We start from the raw sequence: 26,144 nt of genomic DNA, 5'->3' as shown, positions 1-26,144 counted from the left end.
CATGGGTGGAATTCTTCCGGTATATGCCGGAAATCCGGATTCGTAATGTCTGTGGTGACGTTGTTTTTGGTTGTTAATTATACAAATCCTTCAGCATCTGGGGGTCCCCAGACCCCCCCTTAAAATTCTTAAGGATTCATGACATTTTGCAGTCCCACCCATGTATGTAAGATAGCGTCCAGTGAACGTCACGTGAACGGTGTGTTTAGGAGTATGATTGTGGTGTTTGCAGGTGTGCTGGTGGAAGCAATGAGGAAGGGGTACTGGATCATTCTGGATGAGCTGAACCTGGCCCCCACTGATGTCCTTGAGGCTCTCAACAGAGTAAGTACTGGGTTTTATTTTTTTCCAAATGAAAAGAAGTTTTGTGACTCGTATTCTACAAGTAAGATTTGCCTCATCTATATTTGTACATCACAACCAGCATTGTATCACAACCTGTTCAAAAGATTGCATTTTCCCCCTGAAATCGGCATATGACTGCCTGAATGGCAGTATAAAAACGGTCATACACGTAAAACCCCTCTTGTGCAAACAAAAAAACCACAAATGTAATAATAATACTAATAACGATTACTTATATAGCACGTAAACCTCGTGGTGACGAGCCCAGAGCGCTTTACACTTACACAATCATAATACAAACAAGTGTACATGGGAGTTTCATGCCCATGAACACAGAAGAAGAAAAGTTTGCATGAAATGTATTGGAATGAATTCATGATGTCTACCCTTGTTACCTGATCAAAACTTGCATGAAATGTATAGGAATGAATTCATGACGTCTACCCATGTTACCTGATCAAAACTTGCATGAAATGTATTGGAATGAATTCATGACGTCTACCCATGTTGTTGCAGCTGCTTGACGACAACCATGAGCTGTTCATCCCCGAGACCCAGGAGATGGTGAAGGCCCACCCCAAGTTCATGCTGTTCGCTACCCAGAATCCCCCGGGACACTATGGCGGGCGAAAGGTATGTTGTCTTTACATACAATGAAATGTTTTAACTCTGTTGCTCACTTTTACATTACACCCTTTGATAGTTTAGCAATATACAGCACAAAGAGCGAGTAGCAAGATGAACATTTTCGAGTGAGTAGAAGTAGACGCTTACTCGTGATAGGAAGCAATAGTATGGCTCCACTGTGTCATTGTTAATTGCAAAAACGGTGGCTGGCTCGTCCCAAATTACTGGATAATTGTCGATTGCGTACTGCACAGGCGCGAAGAGCTAAAACTCTCAAGTGGTGTATTACTTTGAAGCTGTATTGTTTCAGTCAGCATTGATTCACAAGGTTAATTTCGAATCCCTCGTAGCAGGCACATGTAAAAAGTTACCTCCATCAGTAAATTTCAGAATCAAGGCTTCTGTCATTTTCACTTTCACCAGTGCTCCACAAAGTCAAAAACGTCCATAAATCGCTTTTGTTCATATTTTCCAGATGCTGTCAAGGGCTTTTCGAAATCGGTTTGTTGAGCTTCACTTTGATGAGATTCCCAAGTGTGAGCTGGAGACCATCCTTCATCAGCGATGCGGCATTCCACCCTCCTACGCCAAACGCCTAGTTGTTGTCATGTCAGATCTGCAGGTGAGAAGAAGCCTGTGTTGCTTGTGAAGCTTCAAAGTTTTGTCACTGGAAAGATGTAGTATTTTGATTGTCGTTTGGGTTTCTTAAGTACACGTACACTGAAGAATGTTCTGCTAGTTGAGATTGTAACTTGCTCTGCTGATTTCAGTGAGGAAAGTGTTGAGTTCCTTTTCCCTGGACTTATGGAGCAAAGCTGCCAGCTTGTGGCTGTTAGAATGTCACCTTTGTGAACCCTGTTCCCTCCATTGGCATAAGTAGCTCCTGTTAATTTACCTTTTTGTAGTCAACCTCTCTACGGACAGCCTCTCAACGGACAGCCTCTCTACGGACAGCCTCTCTACGGACAGCCTCACTACGGACAGCCTCTCTACGGACAGCCTCTCTACGGACAGCCTCTCTACGGACAGCCTCTCTACGGACAGCCTCTCTACGGACAGCCTCTCTACGGACAGCCTCTCTACGGACAGCCTCTCTACGGACAGCCTCTCTACGGACAGCAAACAGAATGTGTGTTTATTGTTAGCAATTTCAGAACTGTGAAAGTCATGATTTATTTTTATTTTTGCAGGTGAGAAGACAGCAGACGGGGCTGTTTGCAGGGAAGCAGAGTTGGATGACCCTCAGAGACCTGTTCCGTTGGGCTGACCGATACAAGAGTCCTTTCGCCGGTGACCAAGACGCTGGCAAGTCATCAAAGTTCTACAACTTTGACCAGCACATGGCGGATCACGGTGAGTAGAAAAAAAAACCCACAGTTTTGTTTTTGGTGTTTGGTTCATGTAGTTTAGAACAACGAGTATTGATGTTGCGGGCTTTCAGTTGGATAAATTGATGTATACGTGAGGAAGTAAACTGTGGAAAGCTTACTTTTTGAGTTTTGCTGTAATCATAGGCTGTTGCAAACTTGCATTCTTTGGTGACTTGTTTTACAGTGTGTTAATCCCTGACCTCATTCTCCTCCTTCTCCTTGTACTTCTTATGCGTTGCATGTGAATCTGGCTGTAATGATCTGTCATCTGTTACCGTCAACAGCTTTCTCTCATCACTAACAGAGACAGCAATATTTCATTGTATTAGTTTACTTCGATGTGAATAACTATTTGATTTGGCATTGTGTGTAGAATGGTTTCTTTGTGTATGATTTTGTGAGGCGCTTAGAATTTCTTTGTATTATTATTATTATCAAAACTTTTCATTAACGTTCACCTGCCTCTGAGACTGACCAATATTTCATTCATATCGCAGGATACATGCTGCTAGCAGGGCGCGTGCGGAAAGCAGAAGAGACGGCAGTGATCCAAGAAGTGATAGAGAAGCACTTCAAACAGTGCAAAGTCAACCCAGAGCGGCTGTACAACCTTTCCCCCCACACCTCCCCCACTGTTCTCGCCTTGCTGCAGGCTGTCACTGGCCAGTCGTCATCGTCATCGTCTTCATCAGGTGTGACCGGATTTGAACACGTGGTGTGGACGCATGGTATGCGACGCTTGGCTGTCCTGATTGGCCAGGCTGTCCAGTTTGGTGAACCCATCCTTCTCATTGGAGACACGGGGTACGTTTCTCTCTTACCTTGCTTGTCACCTGTTAAGATTTGACTTTGAAACATTGGTTTAACCTGTTTGCTGCCAGGAAATATTTGTATACAAAGCATTACCTGTATTGACCTGAATTGACAACTTGCAGTGTGACCTTGCAGTGTGACCTTGGTGTGTGAATGAATACACCTCACACACACACACACATTATAAGATGTTTGATGGGTTGTTGACAGACCAGCTTTTTTGTCGGTCCGAGGGGGAGCATAACGTCTTTTGTTTCAGGCCTTGGTCAATAAATATGAGAAAAAAAAGTCAATATGCCCCCCGAGGACCTACAAAAAAGCTGGCCTGTCAACAAACCACCAAACATCGTTTTTGTCATCATTTTGGTAGTGAGAAAATAAGTGCACAATCAACCCAGGGAGCCATGCTTTGAAACACGGGTTCCGTGCTGATAACCACACGAGTCCCGGTTTGATAACCACTGGCAATCAACGATAGCCGTGGAGCGAGGATTATCAGAATGAGCTGGCGTGTGAAAGCAACTTTCTGTGTTTTTGAGTTCATTAAATGTTGGGATGAATATGTCAGGTTTGAGGATGCACAGTTCTGTAGGTTCATCTCGGTATTCCACCCCCTTGGCTTTCTGTTGTAATTATTAAGCTGAGTGATCGAATGTGGAAGCTACGTTTGGTCCAAGGTCACAGAAGATTTGCGTTGTGCAGCGAAGGAAAGAATCGCGATCTTGTTTCCGACTCGGTACCTCTATGTTTTTCATTAGACCTGTCATTAAATAACATATTCTTACTCCGAATCACATTAGCATTGAGTCACCTGAGATGCTTATCACTGAAAAACGCTTACCCGGCTAAAAATTTTAAAGGGAAGCAACCCCATCACCAAAACGAAAGTGAAAGTAGCTTGGTAATGGGCCAGCACACTGGGAGTTACCTCCCATACGGGTGTGTGCCACGTCACTTCCTCTAGGAACACGTGCCTATTCTCATACGTCTTTTTCACCTCGGAGAGGACGGTTCACTTTTTGACGCTCTGTGGCTGACCTTGTGTGTTTGAGTGACACCCGCCGGCCACGTTACCCAGCTTTTCTGCTCGCCTTGCCTTCAGTTTGGTGAGCTCGTTCCCGTTTGTTGTTGGTTGTTTGCGCTGTTTTCGTTACTGTACGTTGTCCGTTTTTTGCGGACTTGTGTGTCAGTGACTTGCGTGTTTCGCCATTTTGTTGTGTGAGTTAGTTAGCTAGCTCGTATGACTTTGCTCGTAGCTCTGCGTGCCCCTTTCTGTGTTGGGCAAGTGTAGCTATAGTATTTTGTTGACGCGAAAGTGTGTGTGTTTACTGTGTTTTCAGTCGTTTAGACTTACGTTTCAGTAAATTTTTTCGCGTTGCCACGTGTTGTTGACCGGCGTGTCAGTGACTTGCGTGTTTCGCCATTTTGTTGTGTGAGTTAGTTTTCTGGCTCGTGTGACTTTGTTTGTAGCTCTACTTGCCTCTGTTTTTGTGGGGCAAGTTTAGCTATCGTATTTTGTCGACGCGAAAGAGTGTGTGTTTACTGTGTTTTCAGTCGTTTAGACTTACGTGTCAGTAAATTTTTTCGCGTTGCCACGTGTTGTTGACTTGTGTGTCAGTTACTTGCGTGTTTCGCCATTTTGTTGTGTGAGTTAGTTTACTAGCTCGTGTGACTTTGTTTGTAGCTCTACGTGCCTCTGTTTTTGTTAGGCAAGTGTAGCTATCGTAATTTGTTGACGCGAAAGTGTATGTTTTTACTGAGTTTTCAGTCGTTTAGACTTACGTTCAGTAAAATGTTTTCGTGTTGTTTACATGGATTTGACAGCATGTCTGATTCAGACAAGCGCTGTGGCAAGTCGGACCCCAAGGGGAAATTTAAGCCTTAGGCTTCTTCTTAAGCAGTTTTACTTGTACAGACCAAGAACGTAGCACTTTGTTGTCTGTACCTATTTCGGCGCCTTGCGCTGTTACTACTTCTGCTATCTTTTGTGGCGCCTAGCGCTACTGTTACGTCTGCTCCGGTTCTCTACTACGGAGACTTCGTCCTCGTTGTTAGCACCTGTGCAGGGTGCGTTGGTTCCTTTCTGTTTTAGACACTGGTTCCGGAAATCCGCAGCTTGGTGCAGGCAGAGTTCCAGCGTTCCGTCGCCAGTTGTTTGGCGTTTCCGGCATCTGGCAGTGACGTCCGGGCGTTGGCTTCCGTGTCTTTGCCTTCCATTTCCGGTTTGGAGCAGCGTCCTCCCTCTTCAGCTGCGGCTGGTAAGCAGAGCTGGTCCGATAGCCCTCGTGAGGCGCCTGGACGTTCTCTCTTGGGAGACAGCTCTTTCGCTTCGGGTCACGACCGATACCATGTTGATCTTTCATTTCCGGCGATAACCTACGAGGCCCCGGATTTGATCGAACAGCGGCGGCAGTCGGTTTCGGCTGCCGCATTTCCGGCACTTGCCGGAAGTGATGATCCGTCCGCTCCGGCACGCTACGGCGGTCGCGGCAGGATGGAGTATTCACTGACTTCCGGTCCTTCCGGATCGCGAAGTCAACCAGTGCAGCCTTCGTTTCCGCATTGCGCGGTTCCGTCGGCTACACTACCGGCTCTCGCCGGAAGTGATGATCCGTCCACGCAGGCACGCTACGGCGGCTGCGGCAGGATGGAGTATTCACTGACTTCCGGTCCTTCCGGATCACGAAGTCAACCAGTGCAGCCTTCACTTCCGCATTGCGCGGTTTCCGACGGCTACACTTCCGGTTTCGGCCGGACACGCTGCTTCCTCTTCTGGTGCTTCCTTCCGGATACCAGTGGGTGGATTCCAGCGTACGCCTTCTGGCCTGTTAGTGCCTAGGCTTGAGCAGGCATCACTCCACTCTGATGGGGGAGTGACGTCAGCTCATCCAGCTCCGGTTTTTCCGGATAGTCGTCCTGCCTACCCTTTACCTTCACAAGGTTCTGGGCTGCAGGATGATGTTCGTGCACAGGCATTTCCGGTTTCCGGTTTGCCAGGGCATGCTTCTGCTTCCGGAACTGGTGTTTTTGGTTTCAGTGCAGCCTTCGCTTCCGCATTGCGCGGTTCTGTCGGCTGCACTACCGGCACTCGCCGGAGGTGATGATCCGTCCACGCAGGCACGCTACGGCGGCTGCGGCAGTATGGAGTTTTCACTGACTTCCGGTCCTTCCGGATCACGAAGTCAACCAGTGCAGCCTTCAATTCCGCATTGCGCGGTTTCGTCGACTACACTTCCGGTTTCGGCCGGACACGCTGCTTCCTCTTCTGGTGCTTCCTTCCGGATATAAGAGGGTGGATTCCAGCGTACGCCTTCCGGCCATTTAGTGCCTAGGCTTGAGCAGGCATCACTCCACTCGGATGGGGGAGTGACGTCAGCTCATCCAGCTCCGGTTTTTACGGATGGTCGTCCTGCCTACCCTTACCTTCACAAGGTTCTGGGTTGCAGGATAATGTTCGTGCACAGGCATTCCGGTTTCCGGTTTGCCAGGGCATGCTTCTGCTTCCGGAGCTGGTGGTTTTGGTCATGGTTCCATGTGTGACTATTCTGATGCTCCATCAGTGGTCAACGAGGAGTCTCGGGGCGTGTTTCCGTCGAAGCTCAAGTCTGTTCTTGACATCGCGGCGGAAGTAGCGTCTCGTTTTTTCCCCGAAGGGGTGGTGGCTGCGGACTCTTCCGCTCCGTTCGATCCTTCGGCCATGGCGGACTTCCGGCCGGCACAGGAAGATGTTTCTTCCTTCCGGTTCGCCGAGTCTCCGTCAGTGGCTTACCAACTTTCGCATTCGCTGGTTCGTCCAGCACATGCGGGGAGTGGTATTCAGCCAGTGCCTGTTCCGTTACTGCTTCCTTTTGGTCCAGTTCCGGAATCAGCTCAGCAGTGGGTGGCGTCGGCTTCTCAAGCCTCTTCCTTTGTGCCTACGGGCAATAGGAAGCTTAGCTTGCCCACTCAGAGCCAGAGCTGGCTGGCGTCTTTTGCACTCCCTAGGGCTACCCTTCCGGTTCCCCGGGAATTGCTGCCTCTTCTGGCTAAACCGATCAAGCTTGATCTGGTTCTGCCGGTTTCTGAGGCTTCCCTCCTCTCTGCTGAGGAGGTTGGACGTCGGCAGATCGAACTGTCCTCCGTTGCGGAGACTCTTGTTCGGACTCTGTATCGGGCATTGATCGATTCGCTGGTTCCTTTCACTCTCAGTGAAGAACAAAATGCGGACGATGTCTCTGCGCTTTTTACCTCCTTGGCCAAGGTCAATGAGGAACAATTGCGTCTTTCCTCTCTACAGTACACCCAAGCGGTCCTCTGTAGGAGGGATCTCTTCCTCTCGCAGTCCCAGTTCACGGAGCTGGCTACTAGGGAGACCTTGAGAGTCTCCCCGGTCTCAGAGGAATCTCGCTTCTGTTCTCTGGCAATGGATGCCAGACAGAAGGAGATTCAGTCGAACAAGGACAGTCAGTTCCTCGACTTCACTCTGCAGGGGGTGAAACAGTCTAAGCCTTCTAAGCAAAAGCAGGCTCAGACATTGTCGAACCTCAAGCCAGCTCAGAAGCGGCAGGCTCTGCCGGTCGCTCGTGGCAGGAAGAAGAGGACGGCTTCGGGGAGGGGGTGTGGCGGCTCTGGGAGTAAGCCACACCCCTAATGAAGCGCTCCCGATCTCACCCCCCTCCCGCCTTCCACCTTGGTGATGGCGGGAGGCCCCTCCCGTGCGCTTTCTCGTTGGATGTCGGTAGTAGACAGCCAATGGATTGTGGGAGTGGTGAGATCGGGCTTCCGCCTGCTCTGGCGGGAGGAAAAGGCGCCTCTTACCCGAGTGCCACCGCGGTTCAAGCCCATCTTCTCGCAGGAAGCATGTTCCGTCTTGCAGTCGGAAATTGCCTCCCTGGAGCAGAAGGGCGCGGTGGAGAGAGTTCGGGTCCATAGCTCCCTGGGATTTTAGGGCGTCTTTTCGCCGTTCCCAAAGCGTCAGGAGGACGGCGTCCCGTGTTGGATTTATCTCTCCTCAACACTTTCTTGAGTGAGATAAAAGACAAGATGGAGACGCCAGCCTCGGTCCGAGACTCTCTCCGCCCAGGAGACTGGGTGACCTCGATCGATCTCACGGACGCATACTTTCATTCTTATGCATCCGGCCGACCGGAAATGGCTTTGTTTCCGGTGGTGAGATCAGATCTACCAGTTTCGCGCACTCCCTTTCGGGCTGTCCCTCGCACCATGGATTTTCACCATGGTGGTGAGACAGGTCTGTGCACTGGTGAGGTCCTAGGGTATCCGCCTGCGGGCTTATCTGGACGACTGATTCATCATGAACCAGTCCCAGAGCGGCTGTTTGCAAGATACCCTGATGGTTCTTCGAGAATCCAACTTGTTGGGGTTCTCGATCAACCAGGGAAAGTCGGAGCTGACCCCGTCACAGACATTCACTTATCTGGGGATGTCTTTCGACACGGTCGCGTGGACTGTCCAGCCTTCTCAGAGAAGGGTGCACAAGCTCCAAGCTCAGATTTGCTCCACTTTGCCTCTCCTGATGGCTTCCATCCGTCTGGACTTGGTGTCTCGCTCGCATAGAGCGTCCACCTCGTCAGTTTATGCTTCCCACTGGAAGGCATGGACTGCCTGGTGTTCAGCTACAGGGGTGAGTTCGGTGGCTCCGCGCTCTATTCAGGTCGCCAACCGCCTCTCTTTCATGTCTTCGCAGGGCGCCTCAGGCTCCTCGTTGAGGGTCCGGCGCTTCGCTATCTCGGCGACTCTTAAGCAGATCGGTCGGTCTGTTCGAGTCGGGGGCGTTATAGCTGCAGTCATTAAAAGGGCTGCTCTTAAGGAAGCGAAAGCTCGTTTGCCCGCTCCCAAGTGGGACTTGTTTTTAATCCTGGAATTCCTACGTTCTGCGGATTTTGAGCCTTTGAGCGAGGCCATTCTGTTCAATGTCACTCGCAAAGCGCTGGTTCTTCTTTTGTTGGCAACGGCCCGACGGGGTAGCGAGGTCCACGCCCTGTCGGGTCAGCCTGGAGATATCTCCTTTTAGTCGGACGGTTCCGCATCTTTGCGTTTCCGGCCCGATTTCCTGGCCAAGAATCAGTCTCCGGGGCAGGCCTCTCCGCTGGTTAGAGTCAAGGCTCTGATCAGCGCGTTGGCCCCGGATGACCTTGATTCGGTCAATTGCCCTGTGAGGGCTCTTCGTCTGTACTTAGCCCGGACTCAGCCGTTTCGGTCTAGTTCTCAGAAGTTGCTGTTTATCTCGCCCTTTTCTAGGCGCGAGTAAGATTTGTCGAAGGTATCGTTGGCCCGGTGGGTGTCCTCGCTCATTAAGCAAGCTTATGAGTGGAGTCCCACAAAGAGGGGGGGGGGGGTCATGCCCTCCTTGCCACTTGACTCGGCCCGAGCCCATGAAATGAGGGCGTGGGCATCCTCTCTGGCAGTACTGCGCTCCAGATGTCTAGAGGAGGTGCTGACAATTGCGTTTTGGCGTTCTGAAGATGTTTTCATAAACTTTTATCTTCGGGACGTCTCGGCTCTTCGACAGGATGGCTCCAGAGGCCGTCCAGCTCTCATAGCAGCAGGTCAGTTCCTGTCCAGAACTTGATGGTGAGTTTTGATTCATTTCTAGCCCACCGCCTTGTTGATGTTATCTGCTAATGTGATTCGGAGTAAGAATATGTTATTTAATGGAAAATTTCCTAGATAAATTTTCATTTTTCTTCTTCTTCTTCTTCTGCGTTCGTGGGCTGAAACTCCCACGTACACTCGTGTTTTTTGCACGAGTGGAATTTTACGTGTATGACCGTTTTTACCCCGCCATTAAGGCAGCCATACGCCGCTTTCGGAGGAAGCATGCTGGATATTTTCGTGTTTCTATAACCCACCGAACTCTGACATGGATTACAGGATCTTTTCCGTGCGCACTTGGTCTTGTGCTTGCGTGTACACACGAAGGGGGATAAGCCACTGGCAGGTCTGCACATAAGTTGACCTGGGAGATCGGAAAAATCTCCACACTTAACCCACCAGGCGGCCGCGACCGGGATTCGAACCCTCGACCTTCCGATTAAGAGGCCGACGTCTTACCACCCCGCCACAGCGCCCGTCAAATTTTCATTTAATTAATATACTTACCCGAATCACATACTGTATTCCCTCCCACCTGCCCCGCGTATGGTTTTAAGATTTTTAAAGCCGTATGAGAATAGGCACGTGTTCCTAGAGGAAGTGACGTGGCACACACCCGTATGGGAGGTAACTCCCAGTGTGCTGGCCCATTACCAAGCTACTTTCACTTTCGTTTTGGTGATGGGGTTGCTTCCCTTTAAAATTTTTAGCCGGGTAAGCGTTTTTCAGTGATAAGCATCTCAGGTGACTCAATGCTAATGTGATTCGGGTAAGTATATTAATTAAATGAAAATTTATCTAGGAAATTTTCCATTCTGCTTGCTCGGCTTTGTTAGATGTTTGCATAATTTATCTTGTTGCTATTTCTTTGCTTTTATTATTGTTTCTTATTTGTGCTTCGTTTATTGATACAACGTCTTGTGTACGGGTCAAAATGTGAGTGTCAGGGGTCGTTTTACTTGAACTTGACGTTCGTGTTTCTCCGAACGTCTCTGTATCGAAACACAGATACATGCACTCCATGACTCTGTAAGAAGACAAAACATATCGCTAGGTTTCATTTGTTTTTGATGAATGTATGACCTTTCATGAAGTAGTTTTTTTTTTTTCTGTTGTTGTTTATTAAACAGTTTGTTGCCTGTTAAAGCAAGTTACCCAGGACGTTGGCTGACATCCTTACAGGCAGCGAAAGGTTTAGATATTTGTCCCTTGACAGCACTGATGAGGCTGATAGTTCAGGTTTATGAGCTTGTGTATAAAGCCATTCGGTGAGCACATAATATTTTGTTGTGATTGAATGTATTCAAGCCAGGCAATATTCCTATGTACTGCACATGGTTGTTATAAAACAAGTGATAAACATGTCTTTTAACAGGTGTGGAAAGACGACAGTGTGTCAGCTGTACGCAGCCATGAAGGGGAAGCAACTGCACTCTGTCAACTGCCATCTGCACACGGAGAGCGCAGATTTCTTGGGAGGACTCCGACCCGTCAGGTCACACAGCCAGGTGAGGAAGGCATAAAACATTCTTAATTATGTAATATCTTCTTGTTCTACTGCGTTCCCATCCCCATGCTGAAAGGTTGTTGATGTGATAAGGTCTGCGGTCTGCCGCAGGGACTCCGCTGGACCCTACAGTGTGTTCTTCAGGTCCACCATCTCTGGCTAGAACTCGTTTTTTATGTCAGCAAAGGTTGTGCATGTCTGGAGGACATTTTCTGGGGTCTGTGCGCCTGGTCCACAGGGGCAGTCGTCTATGTGGGAGATCTTCATTCTTATTTTGTTCCTCATTCAACTGGGGAGCTTTTAATTGCTGGCAGTTTTCTGGTACCAAATGTTTGTCCAGTTTGTCTTGTTACTTTCGATCCGACGTGTACCGTGAACTGATTTGCCACAATATTTGCCAGATTCTCTGCAACTATGGCCCCGTCAAGAGTATCCAGGTTATCATGTCTGCCACTGCTAGTGCTAGTGGTTGCCACAACCACTTGAAACAAGCTTTCACCGTCTTCTGCCTCGCCCCTGGCGAGGTTATTCGTTTGTTCTTTACCGACTTCCCCTGTCGTGCGTCCAATTTGGTCGGCTGTGAGATAATTTTATATGGCATAGGAAAGGAATACCAACAGTTTGAAGTCCTGATAGAATTTCAAACAAAATTCCAACCGCTAGACTTGAAAATCGCAGTATTCCTGTAAAACATCTGTACTCTCAGTAGCGAGACTGCCTGTATTGGCAATTCACATTTGGTGCGTTTAAGATTTTTTTTCTCCGTTCCATTGACAGATGCTGGCACAGTTTCATGTTGAAAGCAATAGCATCAGTTCACAGCCATAAACTGTCCTTTGCCTCCGCTGAAGACTTCATGTTCATTTCACAGACCTTGATGACTGCCAAAGTTGATTTGATCAAATACTTCTGTGTACGCTGTATACGCAGATCTGCCGACCTGGCCTGATGCTCCACCATAGCCCATATTTCATGGTTTACTTTTGGCACGACAAAGTTACAGTTCTGATTTTTTGGGTATTTTTCCAGTTTTTCTTTCATTTTTTAGTCAGTCATTACTTCGAGAATAGTTTTTATCAGGCGTGCCAACTGATCAGAGACTGGTGGTCCGACCTCGTCGTCCGCTTCATACTCTTGCTGAATATCCTCAGGCAATGCTTGCGAAAGGTAACGTCTGCCGTCACCGGAAGTCGCGGCTTCTCCGTGCATGTCGCCGACGTGATTGTGGCGAAAGGAGGTAGGCTCCTGTCTGTTCCATCAATGAAAGGACGATCCTTCATTTCCTGTGCTAGCTCAGCGATGATCTCCCGGCTGCAGGCTTTTATGATGACGCTGGACTTTGTCATGCTACAGCCATATAAGCATTGGCCACGCTGTTCCCCGAAAACATTTTGTGAAAGAAATGGGCCGGCATAATTGGCTGATAAGAGATGTGTTCGATCAGGAAATTTGTGAACAACGTCTCTGCTCGAATGACAGCAAGGTCAGTGTCAGCCTGGGCCTCCCACACTTGAGCGTCTATTCTGGAAGTGTTTGCCAGTGGTATCCCAGCACGACTGTACTTTTGGGGTTTTGGTGCGTATGAAAGAAAGGAAACAAACCAAAGCATCGGTCCCGGATAACCATAGAGGCTGTAGGGAGTATCTGTCCCGGGTAGCCATAGAGGCTGTAGGGAGCATCTGTCCCGGGTAGCCATTGAGGCTGTAGGGAGCATCTGTCCCGGGTAGCCATTGAGGCTGTAGGGAGCATCTGTCCCGGATAGCCATAGAGGCTGTAGGGAGCATCTGTCCCGGGTAGCCATAGAGGCTGTAGGGAGCATCTGTCCCGGGTAGCCATAGAGGCTGTAGGGAGCATCTGTCCCGGGTAGCCATTGAGGCTGTGGGGAGCATCTGTCCCGGATAGCCATAGAGGCTGAAGGGAGCATCTGTCCCGGATAGCCATAGAGGCTGTAGGGAGCATCTGTCCCGGATAGCCATAGAGGCTTTAGGGAGCATCTGTCCCGGGTAGCCATAGAGGCTGTAGGGAGCATCTGTCCCGGGTAGCCATTGAGGCTGTGGGGAGCATCTGTCCCGGATAGCCATAGAGGCTGTAGGGAGCATCTGTCCCGGATAGCCATAGAGGCTGTAGGGAGCATCTGTCCCGGATAGCCATAGAGGCTGTAGGGAGCATCTGTCCCGGGTAGCCATTGAGGCTGTGGGGAGCATCTGTCCCGGATAGCCATAGAGGCTGTAGGGAGCATCTGTCCCGGATAGCCATAGAGGCTGTAGGGAGCATCTGTCCCGGATAGCCATAGAGGCTGTAGGGAGCATCTGTCCCGGATAGCCATAGAGGCTGTAGGGAGCATCTGTCCCGGATAGCCATAGAGGCTGTAGGGAGCATCTGTCCCGGATAGCCATAGAGGCTGTAGGGAGCATCTGTCCCGGATAGCCATAGAGGCTGTAGGGACAATAAAAAACTATAACCAACAAATCGTGTCGATATCATTGTAACCACCATGCGCGAGGTGATGTCAGACTGGTAGGCTCTTCATCTTGTGTGGTTCTCACAAACCTTTGACGCAACCGTACACGCAAAGTCAGATGTGTACTTTGGCAAAAATCTTGAAAAATGAGATGCCCGCCTTGCCTCCCATCTTCATTTATGATACCGTGCAAACAATCTCTCACGACTGAAAAATCTGTGCCCTTCAATTTCTGGCGTGCAGCGAAAACACATGCTTCTCTCTCTGAGGAAACAGCAGATAATGAGTTGCGGCTTGTCTGATTTTGACTCGAGGGCATGCACATTTGCGAGTTGGGGATCTGTTGTGATTTTCAATATGTATTTTATGAACTTCTTCACAGCTCTTGGGCCTGCTTACCTAGCAGCAGCCATAACCGGACGTCCGTGCCACAATTTTTAGCGTATATCCAACTTAGATATAAATTAAGGTCTTATCATGTTTCTTAGCAAATTGCTCCAAGAGTTTAGCATCCAACTCTGTTTAGGGTCGGAGTGGGTGACGACACATCACATTGCCCGGCCGTGTGGTTTTGCAGCGTCTCACACACGTGTGTGGTCTGAGGGTAGTTACACGTGATCTCATTCCTCTCGAAATTATGGGAGATAAATTGATTGATATTGTTGCTGGTTTTACTCAGCGACTGCATTTTTCAAAATAATAATTAAACAAATAATAATAAAACATCTTGATGTATACCATCAGTCAAATAAATAAAATACATTTAAAAAATAAATGTTCTGGCGCCTAACAGTCAACCAAGAAGACTTCTCATTTTGTACCAGGAATGGTGTAAGGGCATTGATTGGCTAGGTGGACACTTGCTCTCTGTTGTATCACACCCGCAGCTAAAGGCCAGATCCTCCTGTGGCAGAAGCACACATTTTGTTACCTAGGATATGATTCTGATATTTTACCCAGAGTTGTGGATGTGTATGGGAAATCATTTGACACCTTGCTAAATTTTCTGAGTTGAATCGTTTGTCCGCAGCGGATCCAAAATGGCCGCCGCACCGCATACTTATTAAATTACATATTCTTACTCCGAAACAAGAGCCCCCTGCTCCGGGACCAACAACGATGGAGGCGGAGAAACAACAGGAGACCAAAATCAGTGTGGGTCTCTCTTGTCTGTACTTGGGCTATGAGAGATGTCGGGGGATAGGCGTAAGCCTGTAACCCCTCCCACGGAATCGCTAGGCAGAGTATCACAGGGAGATGTCTGCTTTCTGCAAGAGCACATGCGTGGCAGTACTTAGACAGGATCTTGTAGTCTACAACGAGGCCAGTGAGTACATCAATGGCCACGCCCACCCCAAAGAGCGAAGTAAACCCCCTTTTTTGCCAGGTTCCGTCGTAGGAGACACTGATGTTGGGATTTTCTCCTCGGTCAAGGGCTTCCCGCAGGTCTTCATCTGTTTCTGCGTATGCCTTCTGAACAGCAGCTGCAGAGCGCTGTAGCATGGCGGACCCAGCTTCCACTTCAGCAGCTAGAAACACATAAATACATCCCATAAATACATGTACGTATATCGACAGGTTCAAACTAAAAGCGGGGGCACAACAATTACTCTTCATTTCAAACCTAAGTAGGGTTTACACACTTTTATAACTTAGAGAGAAATTCTACTACTACTACAAGTATTAATACTAATACTGGTTACATAATAAAGATAGCAGAACAACGGTGACTGCGCGTGAGAGAGCGAAAAATAAAAAGACCCCAAAATACTTTACTCACATGTTTGACGAAGACGAAACAAATAACAACCTTTCGACCATTCTAGAGTTTTCCTCAGGCACAAAACACAGAACAAAGAAGAAGACAGACGACAGAACAGAAAGATCTTTACATTACAGTATTGTTTGGTCTTTTTATTATAAAGATACTTCTACTTTTCTCTGTAAAAGTTTGTTTACATATATCTTAGTTCTTACATGAAGTAAACAATGAAGTAAATAAACTCTCAACCAGTGAATATTTTTTCATCTTTTACAAACAATTATTGTCCACAGTGAGCAAGTAAGTTGGATAAAGAAAGAGTACAGCAAGACACCAACCTGTCACTTTCTTGTCATGTCGCTGGTAGGTTTTCAGATGCATGGCTGGTATTCCCATCACTGCACTGAAAGTCTCTAGAACAGCGTAGCTCCCTCCCACCTCGTGACTGAACAGTACCATCATTGGATTTACTTCAAAAGCAATGTTTTTGCTATCACTGTCCTGCATTCGAGGTGATGACATCTCCTTTTTCTCATAATCGCCACAACCATCGCACGTCAGTAGCAGCTGAGAGGCGAAGCCAGCGTTTTCTCCTTCACTCACAGTTATCGAGAGACCAGTCTCCTTGCATACGGGACATGTAAGATCACCCAGTAGTCGAGTAAGCTGGAACACATGCGTTAAACTCCACAACTGATCGGAGCCGTCGGCAACATCTTCGTCAGCATTCATAGCCTCATGTTTTCTTCGAAACGCACACTTCGACTGCGGGTCGCTGCATTTCGACAGTCCCCCATTCGAACATGAAACAACTCGCTCGACTTGCTTCGTCTTTTTGGCCGCTGATGCTTTTACCGCTTGCAGTCTCCTCTTCCCTCCCTTTGCTCTTGGCATTTTAACGTCAGTCTGATACAAAATTCACTATCAGAACACAAAAATAGCGATGGCAAACAACTTTTTCTACGCTCACTCGATGTTCAACTTTTGCTTTGTTGTGTTTTTTGACATCATCGACAAGAGGAAACCGCATTGCATTGTGGGAACGAAACTGTTGCATTGTGGGTAGGAATGCCATTCATACAAAAGCATGCCGGTTTTCTGATTGGTTAATCTTCAAGTCGTAGTAGGCTTCTCCCTTATTTGGAATATTTCGTATCGTCGTCTGCGTTGGAAAAACCGCGCGAAGCCGTTTATGGAAGTTTCCGGCAGTGACGTCAGTTCGTTGAAACGGTTCGGGAAACTTCGGGCTTTTCTTTCGTCTGCTACGCGAGACGATTCCTCGAGCGAATTGTGGTGTTGTAAAGTGTCAAAAAAAGGTTATTTTAGCAAATATTGCACAAAATAAACGCCAACAAGCTTCGGTACACATTTGTATTGGCTAAATTCATACATTTGGCACCAGATATAGAGCAAAATAGTGTTAGGAGCTGTTAGAAGGGGTATTCATGAGTCAAAATCAGGCATAATCACAACATCACAAAAATCATGATTTTAGTGAAAATTCAGGTGCCGTGTCTCCCCTTAAGAAATTTTCCAATAAAGAGCAAGACTAAAATTTGACATATTTCTGGAATCGCTCATCCAATTCTCACAATTCTTGTTTTGTTTTTTTCTTCAGACGATTTTATTCAGACAATACATGACAAATTATACAAAAAATACAGATTGGAGTACAAAACAGTCAAAATCATTGATAGTAACAGAAACAATGTTGTATGAAAATATGGCAGTGCATAGTATTAGCATATTATCATTCCACCAAAATTGTGTTCGATGCCCATAATTTCTTTATGTATTTGTCATACTCAAACTCGTTTCTAAACATGTACTTGTCATTGTCAATAATATGTTTCAGTTCTTGTAAAAATTGTTGCAGTTTTGGTTTAGTTTTCAATATTCTGTTCTTGTATATAAAAAATTTTGTTTTTCCTCAATTGAATTAGACTGTCTTTCTTTTCTTGCATTTCTAAAACTTCGTTTTCAGTTTTGTTAATTTTTATTTCAAGTCGCTGTATATCTTCTTCTAATCTTTTTTCTTCTTCAACAGCTTTCTTTTTCTTCCTAGAACTGAAGTCCATAGTTTTCTTTCGTATTTCCATTAGTAAAGTATCAAGAAGTAACTGATCAGATATTGTTAATTGCAGCTGGTCAATAGATTTCTATCAATTTCTTGATGATTATAGACTAAAGCTGCATATTGTTTTTTAATATGACAAATCAAATTATTAATTTCTTCAACATATTGCTTATCTTTTAACAATGAAGAGTTGAATTTCCAACAGTTCCTTAATTTTGTTTCCTTTTTAAACTCCAGTTCCAAAGTTATAATAGACTGATCACTCCTATATCCTACCAAAATATCTGTCTGGTTTACCAATGAAATGAGGTTTTCTGAAATGAGAAAAAAGTCAAGTCTCGCTTGTTGTGGAGGATTAGGTCTTCTCCATGTGAATCTCAACATCTCTGGATTAACTTCACGCCAAACGTCTACCAGTTCTAAGCAGCCGGCCATTTCTATGACCTTGTCTTGTGCTTTCAAATTATTATTGTTTCTATAATTATTATAGTCCAAAACCGGATTCATTACCAAGTTCCAATCCCCACCTATTATTATGTTTGGATTCTGCAGTTGTTCTAGCTTTTCTTGCAATTCTTCATAAAATTGTGGGTCATCCCTATTTGGGCCATAAATATTTACTAACACAAGTTCCTTGTCCATTGTTTTGATTCTCATAATCAAGTAATTACCTGACGTATCTTTAATTGTTCGGAGAATCTTAAAATAAAAATTATTATTAAATAAGATGGCAACTCCACGTGACTGTGTTGTATAGGAGGCAAAAGCACATTCGTATCCCCATTCTGCTCGTATTTGCTTTTCTAATTTCTTATCAAAATGTGTATCTGACAAAAAATAGATTGAATAATCTTTTTGTCTCAAATACTGGAACACATCTCGTCGTTTCTGGAAATTCCCCAAACCCTGGACATTGGCCGAAGCTATTTTTACACTAGACATTTTGTGAACATGTTTAGTTCATAACCACTCCAACTCTGTACATTCAAACATTGTAGCATTGTCTGATTTTTCTCAACACAAAACAAAAACAACATGTAACTAAAAGGATCACGGTCACGTGCTCAGGATCGTGCGATCGGGGCTCACTGAAAAGACTGTTTCTTGGTAGAAGCAGTCTTAGGGTGAGAGGACTGGGAGTGCTTGGAGCCCTGTCTCTTGCTTTTCCCCTTACCCTTGGAGTTCTGTTGTGACACAGAATGAGGTGCAACAGAGTGTTGCTGGGTGCCGGGAGCGGTATGAGAACCAGTAGAAGACTTGTTTTTCTTAGTCTTTTGCTTTGATCTCCGAGAGCTGGGCTGACCCCCTTGAAAGCCCTGGCGGATGGAACGAAGGTAGGACTCGGCCTTCGCGTCCTCGATTGTCTTGTCCGCCAGAACTTTCACGAGGTTGGACTCGAAAAGTGAGTCCCGCGCGAGAGGAGAGTTGCGTAGGACGCGAACCTCCTGAGGTTTGAATATTGAAGTAGCCAGGAAGTGGTCCCGGAATAGCGCCTCTGACTGCACCCTAAGGTTGACAGCGCGACTGATCTGGTTGCTAAGTTGCAAACCGAGCAGCGCGAAGGTACTGCCAACCAGGGTCGTGTCGATGGGCTGCGTGTGAAACTGAAAGGTACGGGCGTCCCTCCGAACCGAGTGAGTACCAAGTATGTCGAAGAGGAGTTTCTGCAGTGACATAGCGATAGAAAGACCTTGAACGACCTGGGAGAGAGAGGTCTGTATGTCTTGAAAGGTCTTGGTGGAGAGGTTGATTCCTGACACCGGAACGGCTTTCCGGGAATCAGGAATCATGTTCAAATCCGAGGCCGCGGGCCGGCTGCAAGGCATGAAGGGTAACAGTTCTGGCAGAATGTCCAGAGGGGCCTTAACCTCGAAAGGCACGAAAGACCCAGCCTCTCGGGCATGCTGGAATGTGGGGACCTCGTTCCTGACAGGGGCGTCTGACACCTTACGGTTGTTGAGAGGCCCTGAGGAACGCAGAATCTTTTCACTGTCTTCTAGAGAGGCGGCAAGAATAGGGTGAGGGCTGAACCCGAGTTTGGCGGAGTGCTGCTCAAAATTGCCTAAGCCGCTTCTGTCAGCTTGAAGCTGACGCGCCTCAAGAGAGAGAGACGATTTCTCGACTATGAAGTCCGAGAAGGGTCTCAGAGCGGCTAAGAGTTGTTGATGGTGGGTGATACCCTCCGACTTGTCCGGCGCGATGTCCCGAGTGACCCTTCCCCCCGGTTTGTTTCCACTACCACCGGCTAGGGTAGTGGAGGAGGGTAAGGAGTGAGAAGGGCGAAGCTTCTCGACCAAGGTCGAAATCAGGTCATCCCGGAAAGTATTGAGAATAGGGCCCAAAGACCGGGTGGTCACGACTTCACGGTCGTTCAGTACCGGTCGTGTTGTGTCCTCGGGAGACGGGTCGTGTAGTGGGACACGGGCCGTCTGGGAAGAGCGGGGGAGTTGAAGGGTGTGTGCCTGAAAAGGCAGAGGCCCTAGGGGAATTCCTGTGCCGGGAAAGCCCGTATAACTGAGCCCGCTCTCCATGGGATCTTCTGAATCTTCCTCACTGGAGGAAGAGACGTCTGAATACACTGAGGTGCCCGCTCTGTTCAGCTGAGACTCCACGTACTGACCTAGGAACTGCCCTTGAGTAGGTAAGTTCCTGGGTGCCCCTGTCTCGCTCAACGGCTGACCATGAGAAAAACTCTGGTCAGGATGTTGAAGTGCTGATGGAGCTGGGCCGGAAGAGGTAGTGTGTTGGTCAAGGTACTCAGCCTCCTTCAACTCATCTACCAGCTTCAACAGCACCGCTAGTCTCTCCTGAGAGATCGGAGCGGCTTGAGCATGGCTCGAAACCGGCTCTCTCTGAGAGGAAGAGGGGTGCTGCTCGTCCGGATACCCTCCCGACGTTGGTTCAATCCGATGTCCGCTAATTCTAAAGGTAAAGGCAGGCCTCCGATCCCAGGCCTGTTCTCCACCTCTAAAACCTGCGCCCGGGTCACTAAGTCCGGTACCGTAGGAAGTTTCGGTACGTGGACCGTGACCGGCGGGGCTCGGACCGCCAAGTCCGAGCGACGTGGAAAGAACACGAGAACTGGGCTTCAGTGAAGACCCGTGTCTCTCAACGTGGGTGGTGCCGGGACCCTGGGTACCAAACGCTACCCTCAGGGGGTAGGTTCGCTCCTCCAGGGTGGCGACAGCCCTTTCGCCGGTGTCCGGCTTGGCCTGCCGGGCGTGGCTACTGGGTGCTGCGCTGCCACCGCTCCGGGGCGACCGGGCTAAGGTCTCCCCATGAGCGGACCTACCGTCAACCCGGGCGTTGTTGCCCGGAGGCAAAACACCCTCGGGGACGGAAGGGAGGCCGCTCCTCTCGTTCGGGCCCGAACCTGCAGCTGGTCGCTCCAGGTTAGGCGTCGGACCTAGTTTTTACACATGTACGGACACAAGTCAATAATTTAATCAATCAATACAATAAAATATAACAAACAAACTCATCCAAAATGCATTTCAATAACATCAGTTGCTCTTACCGTTGCCGTTTTGCAATGAATGACAGGTCCGTTCGTTTCCCAACTTGAACTAAACACAGCCGTGTAGATTAGCACACATGATGACTTACCGGCGACACACAATATTCCAACACAACACAGTCCGTCGAACCTGCATCCAGTCACAATCATGATCAACCGTTGCTTCTTTAATTTCTTTCTTCTTTTTGAATTGTTTCTTTATCAAACTCATTCTTTTTGTTTTACACATGTAGACCATTCCACTGTCCCACGGAAGCACGCAACAACAGTCCGTCGAACCTAAATCAGTCCTAGCCATGATCAACGCTGGTTTTTTTTTCTCTTTTCTTTTGTTTTTATATCAAACACATTTTGTACACATGTAGATTGTTCCACTGAAGCGTACAACACAGTCCGTCGACCTAGATCCAGACACAGTCATCATAATCCTGATACTCAACCGTGATTATTTCCCCCTTCTTGTCTCTTTACCAAACACATTGACATTGTTTTACACGTGTAGATTGTTCCACTGTCCATTTTTTTTCTCTTCCAAACGGATGGACTGGCCACGTTCCGCAATGCGGAGTACACGATTCTTGTTTTCTTTTTTCAAGTCCATCATTGCACTGTGTAAGGCCTTTCTTTTATCGCGCATCACACGGGGGGAGATCTGTACGGACCGTCACTCGATACTGCTTCCCTTTCAGCTTGGACAGCGACTTCAGGATCCTCTCTCTGTCCCGATACTGGACAAAACGCACGATGACCGCAGAACCAGGCATGGGGTGACAATGTGCGAACAGCATCGACTTCGCCTCTGCCTCTGGAATCTCAAGGCCAGAAACCATGAATTCCCTGACGCGCTTTTCACAGTCCCCCTGATTCACTGTAAGCCCTAAGAAAACCAAATTATATTTTCTCTGGTGGAACTCCGCATCCGACATTCGCTCTTCTATGTCTTTGCATCTTTTCTCCGTCTTTTCTTCAAAATCCCGAATCCATCCGTCTTGAATGGCCATGGACTCCTGTAGGTTTTGGATACGGTCGACGATTCTCGTCTCCATGTTGCCAATCATTTCTTCAAATTTCTTGGCCCAAGCTGGCGGCTGTTCATCCGAAACGTAGTCCGTTATCAGCCCTGTGTTTCTGGCATTCTCTTTCGCCGGGTCTTTTTTGGGGGGCATGTTGCTGGCCGTCGATGTTTTTAGATTCTGGCGCTGCTCTGACAAAACTCAACTAGCAGATCGCCATGCCACCGGAAGTTCCAACTCAAGTTTTTTCGTTCCGGCAAACTGACACTCACAAACTCTCCCGTCTTTCATTATCTTATCAATACTGTAGAACCTAAAAGCATTGGCTCTAAAAACAACAAAATCAACTCAAAAGTAGACTTAATCAACATTGCAGAGTTGTTACTCACAGCACAAAAATACAAAACAAATGGGTTTTTTCATACTGTTCAGCACAAACGATGCACTTCCCATTGATGATATAAATTCAGTCTTATTAGTGTGTTCAATGATCAGATATCACAAATCACCACTGATCAAACCTGGGAGCAGCTCCTTTACTTGATATCTGAGGCACAAGTCCATGAATGTCATACTGTTGCACACAAGAGTCACTGTTTGAAGCTCCAAACACCACCAGACTGAGTCCGCAAGCATCCCGCAGTGGGGCACTGCGGTTATGAAATTAAAGGCCCCTCCTGTTTTTGGAACCGCAGGAGCTTTCTAGTTTGCTGTTAGGTAGATTTTTGGTTCCTCTTTCCCGTCATGCTCTCTTTTTCTTCATGAATTCTTTTCTTTTTTCTGCCTTCTTGCTCATTCACCTGTATTTTTTCCAAAAATCTCTTCTCTTGCCGCTTGTCTCGCGATTCATGTATAGTTTAATCTGTTAGTGTTCTGATGTAAGTCCAGCAGTAGATAGGTTAAGCCTATTTTAACATACTGGAAACTGGTAATCTTCCAGTAGGTATTAATTTAGTTTTACTAAAGCCTGCTGGGACACAAGTAATGGGTTAGTGCATTTGTAAACAGGAATCGCTTGACAAGTGGCCCCCTTCATCCCCCCCTTCCTCGTCCTGATATGGCTCTGCGTAGTCGGCTGGACGTTAAGCAACAAATAAACTAAACTAAACTGAGTCCGCAAGCTTAATATCAGTACACTATAAGTGTAACTTAAAAAGACACAGTCTATTTGCCACCTCTTTCGTTGTTTTATAACAATGTATAGCACTCAGTAATAGCAGTGTCAGTTCCAACCATGTATCTGGTAACATTTTTGTTTTTCAGGGCAATGTTCACACAACGCTGACTATATACGACCTTGCCCTCTGAGACTGCAATAAGAAAATCTAACTCTTGATGAACAGAAATTCTAACATCCTCAGGTATCCTCTAGATCAGAGCAAAATAAATAGGCCGCTGCTAACGGCACGATATCGTTTGGCAAGCAAATATGCTAGCGGCACGATATCGTTTGGTTAGGCTGCTAACGGCACGATATCGTTTGGCTTGGTCTTTAACAAGCATTAAATTACATATTCCTACTCCGAATCACATGTAGCATTGACACAATCGGAGATGCTAGGTTCTGTACAGGCTAACCGTCTAAGGGAAGCAACCCCAACCACAAAAGTGTAAACGTAGCCATGGTAATGCCCATACACCCGGGGAGTTACCTCCCCTCGTGCATGCCACGTCACCACTGCTACTGAACACGTGGTTCCTATCATTCGACCTTACAGCTTTCGAGGGAGCAGGTTGTTGTATTTTTTGGGCTCCCCTGTGGCTGCGCTGTTGGTGTTGTTTTGACACCCACCGGCCACGTTACCGTCTATCTTGCCTCCTGCTTCGTAGTTGGTGAGCTCTTTCCATTTTGGTCATTATTTTGACAGGAAATTTGTTGTAGTTGCTGATTTTCGTCCGTGTTTGGACCTGTGATATTTCAGTGACTACTGTTGGCCGCCATTTTTGTTGTCAGCATGAGTTGACAGATTTTGTGGCTAGGCCATGTATTTTGGAGGTAAACGTAATTTTACCTTCTTACTTGCTTTCTGCTTTGTTTAGCTGGTAAGCTTGTTCCTTCTTGTCTTTAGTTTGACAGGAATTTACCTATAGTTGCTGACTTTTTTGTCCGTTTGGACTCCTAAATGCGTTTCAGTAACTTATCTTGTGGCCGCCACGTTCGGTTGCTCAGCTTTCCTGACAGCTTATTTATGTGGCTAGGCCTATGTTATGGTGAGGTTCTCCTTACTTTACCTGCGTTTTTGCCTTCTGCTTTGTTAGTTGGTAAGCCATTTCATATTTCGTCATTTCTTTGACAGGAATTTTTGTTATTGCTTAATTTTCGTCCGTTTTGGACTTCTAAATTTTGTCCAGTAACTTATCGCTTGGCCGCCATTTTGTGTATCAGCGTCGCTGACAGTGGTTTACTTGGCTAGGCTTTAGCAGGTATCTACCAGTCCGTAGGACTTGTCGTGGTTTCGGATTTAACATGTTTTTTATGTTTTGTTCGTTACTCTTTCTGCCTCGAACAAACACTTTGTGGGGCAGTCATATACTGTTGTACGTCCTGTTTCTTCTCCTCGCCTTCTCTGCCGTTAGCAGATCAGGTGTTGCAGGTGTCTGCGTTATCTTTGCGAAGAAATTGTCGCGTGTCAAGCCTGCGTCTTCCGTTGGTCCCGCTGTCTGTGGGCGACGTCACCTTGTTGGCTTCTTTGACGCTTCCGGCCGAGACGTTGTCTAGGGCGGATGTTTTGCTTCTTCGTCTTCTACCGCTGTGGTTGGCGATTCAAGTAAGTCGAGCTGGTCCACAGGCCCTCGTGAGGCCGTCGGACAGTCCCTGCTGGGACACAGCTCTTTTCGGCGGGTTCACGACCCGCAAACCCCTGTTCAGTCGCACCCTGGCTTCACTGAAGACCATTGTGTGGCTGAGCAATGGCGGCAGTTGGTTCCGGCTACTTCTCCGACGTACGCACCCGCTGGGGTCGTTTCCGGAGTTGTCTAGCCGTTCCCGACTGCTGCGCTTCCGGCACTCGCCGGAAGCATAGGTCCCCCGATGTACGCACCCGCTGTGGTCGTTTCCGGGGTTGACCAGGTCCCCCGATGTGCGCACCCGCTGTGGTCGTTTCCGGGGTTGACCGGACGTTGCCCCCCGGGCATTCGTCCTCTGTTCAGTCGCACCCTGGCTTCCTCGAAGACCATTGTGTGGCGGAGCAGTGGCGGTAGCCGTTTCCGGCGCTGCGCTTCCGGCACTCGCTGGAAGCATAGGTCCTCTGACGTACGCACCCGCTGTGGTCGTTTCCGGGGTTGACCGGACGTTGCCCCCCGGGCATTCGTCCTCTGTTCAGTCACACCCTGGCTTCCTCGAAGACCATTGTGTGGCGGAGCAATGGCGGTAGCCGTTTCTGGCGCTGCGCTTCCGGCACTCGCTGGAAGCATAGGTCCTCTGACGTACGCACCCGCTGTGGTCGTTTCCGGGGTTGACCGGACGTTGCCTTTAGGGCATTCGGGCTTCCGGCCTCCGTCCTCGCATTCGGCGCTTCCGCTTTTCGCGGTCTCGTCTGGTGCTTTCCGGCTCCGCCCGGATTTACTGCTCCTTTCGCTTCCACTTCCTTCAGGATGTCGGTAGCTGAGGAGCAACGCCAGCCCTTCGGGCAGGTGTTGTCTTAGCCCTGGCCGATGTAGTCAGCGTTTCAACCTTCGGTTGTCGCGTCGACTGCCGTTCCGGTGCCGGCGGCTGCAGACTTGCCGTCTTCTCTCTCTTAGCCTGGTCAAGGCTTGAGTTAGGACGACGTCGGGGGGGGACGGATTTCCGGTTTTCCGGTTATGCCGTTTCACCGGCCTTCCACCAGTACGTGGACTTCGGTTTTTTCGCTGGTTGTGTCGGACATTCAGTCTGTCGTCAGCGATTCCACACGTGCTGGTTATCGGGAAAAAGGCTTAACGCTGTCCTCTTAGCTGCGGCAGAGGTCACGTCGAAGTTTTTTCCCGGACGGGGCTTCGGCCTCCTACACTTCCTGTCTGGAAGCATAGGTTCTCCATCACAAGCGCACGTTGTGGCTTGTCTGGGGTTGATCGAGGAC

At 47.9% G+C, this 26,144-nt stretch overlaps 1 protein-coding gene across 2 annotated transcripts in view; it reads left to right on the top strand.

The window, feature by feature from the left end:
* Nucleotides 1-26,144, top strand: part of LOC138963233 (midasin-like) — a 221,192-nt gene that overhangs the window by 29,152 nt on the left and 165,896 nt on the right. For both annotated transcript variants that reach the window (XM_070335290.1, XM_070335291.1), the window contains exons 12-17: nt 233-324; nt 862-978; nt 1,448-1,594; nt 2,163-2,325; nt 2,840-3,146; nt 11,125-11,257. In XM_070335290.1, coding sequence (XP_070191391.1) covers nt 233-324; nt 862-978; nt 1,448-1,594; nt 2,163-2,325; nt 2,840-3,146; nt 11,125-11,257 — 959 coding nt within the window. The remainder of the gene's footprint in view (nt 1-232; nt 325-861; nt 979-1,447; nt 1,595-2,162; nt 2,326-2,839; nt 3,147-11,124; nt 11,258-26,144) is intronic.

The sequence above is a fragment of the Littorina saxatilis genome, linkage group LG3, assembly GCF_037325665.1.
Source record: "Littorina saxatilis isolate snail1 linkage group LG3, US_GU_Lsax_2.0, whole genome shotgun sequence".
NCBI classification, from domain to species: Eukaryota; Metazoa; Mollusca; class Gastropoda; order Littorinimorpha; family Littorinidae; genus Littorina; species Littorina saxatilis.
This window is presented reverse-complemented; position numbering and strand designations above follow the sequence as displayed.